At 38.9% G+C, this 8,873-nt stretch overlaps 1 protein-coding gene and 1 non-coding gene across 2 annotated transcripts; both read left to right on the top strand.

Annotated features, from left to right (window-relative positions):
• The first annotated feature begins 1,446 nt into the window (after positions 1–1,446).
• Positions 1,447–2,827, top strand: LOC123723612. Its single transcript, XM_045686807.1, has 2 exons — positions 1,447–2,502; positions 2,750–2,827. Exons 1-2 carry the CDS (start codon positions 1,447–1,449, stop codon positions 2,825–2,827), a joined length of 1,134 nt encoding a protein of 377 aa, XP_045542763.1.
• A 5,754-nt stretch (positions 2,828–8,581) lies between these two features.
• On the top strand, positions 8,582–8,652 carry Trnag-gcc. Its single transcript has one exon. It is a non-coding gene; the product is annotated as a tRNA-Gly (tRNA).
• The last annotated feature ends 221 nt before the right edge of the window (positions 8,653–8,873 follow it).

Raw genomic sequence — 8,873 nt, 5'->3', positions numbered from 1 at the left:
TATCCCCCGTGTACGACTTGAGGCATAGTTGTTTTTTGTCGCAACGGTAACTTTGAAAATTTTTTATCGTAATCATTTTTTGAAATTACAGATAGCTTGCTCCCCGTATCTATCTCAAATTTACATAAAATATTCTCAACCTTCAACATTGCAAAATAAGGCCCATCACCCTCGCTACTTATAACTAAATTATAAAAATTACAACTTTCTTTGTCACTATCTGAATCATTAAAAAAAAATTGATTTTTACATGAATTCTTTTCGACATTTTTGACCGTTCTACCTTTTGTACAAACTGATTTAATATGGCCTCTCATACCACACGAATCACAATTATAATATTTAAAACGACACTTGCCTTCCCAATGCCCCGATTTACCGCATCGAAAACATGCGCCTTGTTGCGCCGACCGGGGGCGCGGTGTCGCACCCGCCGAGCCCGCTGAGCCAGCTGCGCCCGAGGCGCCCGCGGCGCCGAGCCGATGCAAGCTGTCGCCGTCGCCGTGCGCGTGGCAGCCCGGCCTTGCCGCGGCGGCGCCTGCCGCGCCCGGCGCGCACGCCGTGTCCGCGTGCCTGTCCGCCGCTTCCAGAGCGAGCGCCAGCTCCACCGCACGCTTATAATCGACCTGCCTCTCCGTGAAGATCCTAGATCTCATATCCTCATTGCACAACCCCGACACGAATTGATCGCGTAAATTTTCTTCTAACTTATCGCCGAAATTACATGTTTTTGCTAGATGTTTTAATGCTTGGAGATATTCGCGAACACTTTCACTTGAACGTTGTGTCCTCTGCCGAAATATGTGTCTCTCTGCGATCTCCGATCTGTCCGGTTCCAGGTGTTCTTTCACCAAATTAACTAACTCGGAGAAGGTTCTAGATTCCGGAGTGTCGGGCGAACAAAGGTCACATATAAGTTCATAACATTCGCCACCAACAACGGTCACTAATGTCGCCACTTGGAGTTCCGCAGAAATGTTATTCAATGCCATAAATTGTTGTACACGGCGCACGTAAGCGTCCCAATTATTGCTTGAAAAACTGTATGGTTCGATATGACCGATAGGCATTTTCAATAATTAACACGCGCGGAGTTAACAAAAAAATAATTCTCGTCGCCAATGTTAAGTATCGGGGTGTGAAAGGAAAGACGGTATAGATGCGACTGATTTTTATTGATATAACATACCGCAGTTAGCGGCGCACGGTACAAATTATATTTTCTAATTGCGGGTACATAACACATACATGGAGCCAGGTACCATAGATTTACTTTTAGGAGTTAATGTATTTACTGAAATAATAATGAGTGGAGTAATTAAAGGAAGTGAAGGGTCACCAATTGCCCAACAAACACAGTTTGGTTGGATAATATCTGGAGGAGGTATAAAAGAAAATATAACAAGAGGAATAGTAAGCATGCACTTAAACGTAAAACTAGAGAAAATGTTAGAGAAATTTTGGGAAGACGAGAATGTGGAGATTAAAACTAACACACCTTATACATTAGAAGAGTTACGAGCTGAGAAAATTTACGAGAATACTACAACACGAGAACCTAATGGAAGATACGTCGTCGCACTTCCGTTTAAGCACGACGAACCTAACCTACCTACACATACATATGAGAGAGCACTAGACAGATTCAAGAGATTAGAGAAAAAACTATCACAAGATGAGAAACTGAGTCACGAGTATAATAAAGTCATGAGAGAGTATCTTACTTTAAATCACATGGAGCCGGTAAAAGAGAGAACGAGAAACGAGAGAGCCATATACCTACCGCACCATGCAGTATTGAGAGAAGATAAAATTACGACAAAAGTTAGAGTTGTGTTTGATGCTTCGAGCAAAGGAAGCAACAATATTTCACTTAATGATGAGTTATTAATTGGTCCACGATTACAAGAAGAATTACGTAGTATTTTGATGAGATGGAGAATGCATAAGATTTGTTTTACAGCGGACATAATCAAAATGTACCGACAAATAAGACTGAGAAAGGAAGATACAGATTATCACAGAATATTATGGCGTTTTAGTGATGAAGAAGAAATACAAGATTATAGATTGCTAACAGTCACATTTGGCACAGCATGTGCGCCATACCTTGCAATAAAAACACTTAAACAAGTAGCGATAGACGAAGATAAGGATGAGTCATTACAAGAGGCACAGAGAGCTATTCTAAACGATTTTTTCGTTGATGACATTTTATCAGGAAGTTACGATGTAGAAACTGCAATCGACATTCAAAGTAAAGTAACAAAAATACTACAAGCAGGAGGTTTTGAGCTACAAAAATGGAATTCTAATAGTAAACAATTTATGGAAGAGATCGAGAATAGTAAAAGAGCATCAAAAAATGAGATAGAGCCAAACATAAAAGATACAATAAAAACGTTAGGTATTAACTGGAATACACTAACTGACAAGTTACAAATAACAAATACAGTCCACAATTCGAAAATATCACTTGAACCAACTATAACTAAGAGAAAGGTACTTACCGTGATAGCTTCGCTATTCGATCCTATGGGTTGGCTAGCACCGAGTATTATTGTTGCCAAAATCTTCATGCAAAAACTGTGGGCAGCAAAGATTGCATGGGATGATGAGCTACCAGCCTCACTAAGCAATGAATGGTGCAAATACAATTCTCAGTTAAACAAACTTTCTGAAATAAATGTAGATAGATGGATGGGTACCTCGAATACACATCGTAGATTTGAGTTGCATGGTTTTTCAGACGCTTCAGCAGCAGCATATGCCGCAGTGGTTTACGCTAGAGTTGTGCAATCCAATGATGAAGTCAAGGTTTCGTTGATAATATCAAAAACAAAGGTAGCACCTTTAAAACAAGTAACGCTCCCACGTTTAGAATTATGTGCTGCTCTTCTGCTGACAAAACTTTTAAAACATGTCGCGACCGCATTGAGAGTTGATGAGACACATACTTACGCTTGGTCCGACTCACAAGTAGCGTTATGTTGGATTAACGGCGATCCCAATAGATGGAAACCATATGTAAAAAATAGAGTGATTGAAATATCAAATACTTTCAAACCAAATTGGTCTTACATACCTACAAAAGAGAATCCTGCTGACCCAGCATCGCGAGGAGTAGCGCCTGAAAAATTAAAATCCCATGAGTTGTGGTGGCAAGGTCCATTATTTCTAAAAGATAAATACATAAAAAGACTTACCTGTGAAGTACCAACTACTACATTGGAGCTAAAAGAAACAGTTTCTTGTATGACAGTTAAGTCGCAAGAGTCAGAAGATGTGGAAATACTTACCCTATTAACTAAATATTCTTCTTTGAGAAAACTAATAACAGTGATAGCATACTGTAGACGATGGCTGCACCTGAAAAATAAAGATAAGGTTAATACATCATTTATAAATTTTGAGGAAAGAGAAGAAGCACTTACCGTTTGTTTAAAGTTATCACAAGGCATAGAGTTTAGAGATGAAATTGAGAATTTAAAAAGGGACTTACCTCTACAAAAGAAAAGTCGTTTGTTATCATTAAAACCGTTCTTGGATGAGAACGAAGTGTTAAGAGTCGGAGGTCGCCTAAAGCACGCTCACATTCAGTATCAGAGTAAACATCCTGTAATTATATCAAAAACTAATGTACTTTTACCATTATTGCTAGCAGATGCTCATTTTAATACGCTACATGGAGGACCACAATTAATGTTGTCATACTTACTTGGCAAATACTGGTTGATAAATGCAGGCAATACTGTAAAACGATTTGTGAGAAATTGCATGATTTGTTCGAGACAACGCGCCAATAACACTACACAGATGATGGGAGATTTACCAGAGTGTCGTGTTACTCCATCGAGACCATTTCTTATAAGTGGAGTTGATTTTGCAGGCCCTATAGACATACGTATGAGCAAGGGCAGAGGAGCAAAATCCTATCGTGGCTATATCGCATTATTTATATGCATGGCTACAAAGGCTATACACGTAGAGATCGTGAGTGACATGACCGTGGATGCGTTCATGGCTGCATACAGACGTTTCATATCAAGAAGAGGTCCATGTAGAGAAATGTGGAGCGATAATGGAACTACATTCGTCGCTGCCAGTAAAGAAATTTTAGAGATGTGGCACCAAGGCAAGGCATCGATACCAAAAGAACTTGAATCACTACTAGATTCCAAATCTACCAAATGGCGTTATTATTCCACCTGGATCACCAAATTTCGGAGGATTATGGGAGGCCGGAGTGAAATCTATGAAATATCACATAAAGAGAACAATAGGAGAGGCAACACTTACCTTCGAGGAGTTGTACACCGTCCTCGTCCAAATCGAGGCGTGCCTAAATTCGCGACCGCTCTCTCCCATGAGTGCCATCCTGATGATTTTGAACCTATAACCCCAGCACATTTTTTGGTTGGCGAATCACTGATCACAGTTCCTGAGCGAGATTTAACTGATTTCAAAATACACAATTTAACACGATGGAGACTTCTACAAAAGATGATGCAATCCTTTTGGAAAAAATGGCATGTCGAATATTTATCACGATTACAAGAGCGACCAAAATGGATGCAACTAAAGAAGGAGTTTAATGTCGGTGATTTAGTCCTTATGAAAATACCTAATCTGCCGCCAAGTAAATGGTTTCTTGGGCGCATTGAGAAAAAATATCCTGGCCAAGACGGAATAACGAGAACTTATGATGTACGAACAAAGGCAGGAGTCTACACGAGAACTGTTGGGAAACTATGCCCATTACCTGATGTTTAAAGGACTGTCGTCCTTTCCGGGGGGAGTGTGTTAGTAACGATTACAAAACTAGATGGCGCTGTTCGATAACGAAACGCGATATGGTTTGGTGTAACTATTTTGAATATACATTGTATTAATTTAAGATTTTTTGAGTTGTTCTTTTTCTTGTGAGTTGTTCTTTTACTTGTGAATTGTTAAGTGAGTTGTGAGTAATAAATCTATATAAGTGAGTGAGTGTCTAGTGCTTTCCCCTACAGATGGATAGATGTTTATTTGTTAGCAGGTAACTCCTAAACTGCTGAACCAATCTGATTGAAATGGCACAGTCATAAATTACTATCTTTTTTTCAGAGAAGAATGCTTTATGCATACTCTGTGCCCCGGGGGGGTGGGGCGCAGTAGTTATGTGAGATTCTCTTCCAGATGGGAAGCGTACCCACTAAACCCGTCTGTTCCTCCAACGCATGAGGACGGTACCACTGGCCCGCTTTCGCTTTCGACCGATTCGATATATTACTGTCTGTTATAGGAATAGGATTACTAATAAGTGTTTTTTATGCCTCACGGACAAAATCGTGGGCTATTGCTAGTATAAAATACTTGTCAACAATCAGTAGATTACATTACGTAACGTAACAATACATTGTTAAACGAAGCGTACGAATGTAAACCGCAGAAGAAATGCATTGCGGGAACATAATACCGGAAGCCACATTCGTTGGGGATCCAGTGGCGTTACATATCTTCACGCTAGTGCTATAGGGGGTTAGGTAACTATCTATAAAATAAATACAGACACGCTCTGTCACACTTAATACGAAGTGCTTGTTAATTTGTTATTGGCGTTAATTATACAAAGGGAGAAAAATTATTATGGATATTAGCTTCTCCTACAAATGTATACTCTACTTAGTAGCCTCTAGCTCTATGTCTATTTTGTATTGTTTAATGGCAGGGCCGGCGTTAGATTAGGCCGCGTTTGTGCTACCGCCCAGGGCATTGGACAGAAAGGGCCGCCAAAGGTCCACGAATTACACAGCCTCATATAACACTGTTAACCATCCCCTTCGTCCGGCATGATAAAAAAGGCCTTAGGAAATAAGCCCAGGGTGCTGCTAGAGCTAAACCGTTACGGTTTAGTGGTGAAAGGTCATCTTTGAAGTAATGAAATTGGATCTTTATTGAACTCGTGTATTTTTTTAACCGACTTCAAAATGAAGGTTAACAATTCGTCTATATTTTTATATGTTTGTCACCACAGAACTCTTCTCCTGGTGCACCGATATTGATAATTATTTTTTTAATCGAAGGGTACGGCCTGCAGGTGAGTCTCATTATTTAATAATTTTTAATCTCACTAGACTGGTAGATTTTGAGTTATCCTTAAAAATTCGTTACAAAAATGAAGGACTATTTTGCTTTCTTCGCCTACGCAGGCTAAATTATAGTACCTACATAAAAATGACGTATGAAAGAATTGTACGAGTAGCTCCTTATCTTTTATAGAATCTAGGTATGTAGGCTCTTTCTATCACATATGTACATTAAAGCCAGAATTTAGTACTTAAGTATTTATGCAAATATAATATGAAATCTCAATTTCTCCTAGTTATGTTATAGCTGTCTAGGGGTGGAAAGCGTGACGGTTGTAATATAGATAGCAACAGCAGAAATAGACGTCTTCATGCTTCGTGAATTGCCATACGTAATAGGAGACCTATCTTTATCAAGTCAACTTTGATTACTTACTAACGTAATTCTCATGAGTATTAGTTAGCCTAGAAGCGTCTATTTCTTTATACTACAGAAGCAAACGAGGAAAGAGACCCAGAGGGCGCCGCCCTATGCGCTGGACTGACCAAGTACGCACCACACTCGACTCCAGCATACATAATGCCATCCATAGCGCCGAAAACCGCACAGAATGGAGAACCACCCTTCGCGAGATGGTCAAGAGGAGAGGTCGCGACCCTCAGGAGTGAGGAAACGATGCGCGCAGAGAGAGACAGAAGCAAACGATCAATGGTTTAGTCTATGGTATTAATCCGCCATTTTATATTTCAAGTGATAGATCACAAATTAATTTATAGTCAACTTGCTTTTGCCCGCGCGGCAATAAAAAAACTTTATTAGTAGTCTATTTGTTCTTCCAGATTATGTTCTACATTTAATGCCAAATTATACCGAGATCCGTTTATCTGTTCTGGAGATACTTTCTAACAATCATCCATCCATCCATCAAAACTTTTTCATCTATCTATATATATATATAAAAGAAATTCGTGTTAGTTACACTATTCATAACTCAAGAACGGCTGAATCGATTTGACTGAAAATTGGTGGGCAGGTAGCTTAGAACCAGGAAACGGACATAGGATAATTTTTACCCCGTTTTCTATATTTTTTTCCGCGCGGACGGAGTCGCGGGTAAAAGCTAGTTTATAATATTAGTGAGATTAGTACTATTCAAACTTTCGTGAGACATTATCACTAACTTATATAGAAACGGCTAAAACACTCACGTCTATATATCCGGTGTCGTCACCGACTAGTTTCGAGCCCTTCGGGGGCCCTTCATCAGGGTGAGTGGGACTGTTATTATTTCGCGGACTCTCAGAGTGAGCGACGGGCCGCGTCCGCGAAATAATACCAGTCCCACTCACCCTGATGAAGGGCCCCCGAAGGGCTCGAAACTAGTCGGTGACGACACCGGATATATAGACGTGAGTGTTTTAGCCGTTACTATATAAGTTAGAGATTAGTACTATTTTCCTAGAACAGTTTAATGGTACAATATAAAGAAAAGATTATAACTTTAAAGTATCAAGAATTTATTCAATACTTTCAAGTACCAAGAAGTGTTTTAAGAACAATCCCCAGTGCAAATAAGAGTGAATGAAAATTCACATTTTAAATGATATCGCACCGTTCGACATCAAGCAATTCGATACGTAGCCAATTTGTTTTAACATTTGTATGACTTGCGTTAACGTTTTTTTTACGAACCTGACACCTCCTGCATTAGCTGACTCAGGAAAAGTAAGCAAAAAGATTACCTACCAACCCACCGCGCCACCGGGTAATACTGCGCCATAGTATAAACAATACAGTAGCACTATTAGTAGTAAATTTATTTACTTACTTCAAAAATTTGTCTTCACAGTAATATTACGTTGTTGGAGCTCTCTATAAAATATGAAGACGAGATTTACTGATTGTCCTTATGAGTTTCATGACTTTATACTCCAGCACTTACAGAAAAAAGAGATGCAGTACCCCATTGACAACTCTTACAAAACTTTTTTTATGTTATGCGGGCTTAGGAGAGCCATGTACAGCTTTTTCCATGAGCCACATTAAGAAATTGTCACGTAGTTCCAGTAAGCCAATTCTAATTCCCCGCCAGTACATAAATTTCTACCTGCCGACTTCAGTTGTAGCGTTAAATCGTTTTACTGATTTCGCTACACTGTGGCAATGTGACGCTGTTCATAAATATAGATAAGAAGATATTACGCTCTGATTGCTTCGCGCTGAATGCAGCCACAGTTAGGATGCGTTACGAGATCATTATGTATATCTCTTGTGTACATATATATGTTTCTTCAACATAATCTTATACATACAAAGCATTGTGGAAATAACGGGCTTTTTTCATATATAAGGACCATTTACATATGTGATGAAATAAAAATATTAATTCGTGATAGGACATACGACTTACTTTAAAATGACTCGTTTTTAAATCCATAATTTAATTTGATTTAATTTTTCCGAAACAATTGTTTAACGAAATAAGTAATATATTTTGCAATAAAATATCATAGCATCGATGGTTCAGTGGTAGAATGCTCGCCTGCCACGCGGGCGGCCCGGGTTCGATTCCCGGTCGATGCATATCGTACTTTTTATTAATTTTTAAACAAACAATACACATTCTACATCTACACAATTTAGAAACTAATTTATCATTTGTCTTCTTTTTACGTCTTCTCGGCTTACCCAGTTAATAAAAATTGGCATATAAATTATACCGACTTCAATCATATTTTTACACATACATAAAACTAACACAGATTTTTTTTTTATTCTGTTACATTTTGGAACGAAGTTCCTTA

The sequence above is a fragment of the Papilio machaon genome, chromosome 4 (genome assembly GCF_912999745.1).
Source record: "Papilio machaon chromosome 4, ilPapMach1.1, whole genome shotgun sequence".
In the NCBI taxonomy this organism is placed as follows: Eukaryota; Metazoa; Arthropoda; class Insecta; order Lepidoptera; family Papilionidae; genus Papilio; species Papilio machaon.
This window is presented reverse-complemented; position numbering and strand designations above follow the sequence as displayed.

What these genes read in the sequence shown, in the direction of transcription:
- LOC123723612 (XM_045686807.1), top strand. Translation starts at nt 1,447, where the DNA reads ATGTTAGAGAAATTTTGGGAAGACGAGAATGTGGAGATTAAAACTAAC. An exon ending in CAACTATAACTAAGAGAAAG is followed by an intron (nt 2,503 to 2,749) that starts GTACTTACCGTG and finishes ATGGTTTTTCAG; the next exon opens with ACGCTTCAGCAGCAGCATAT.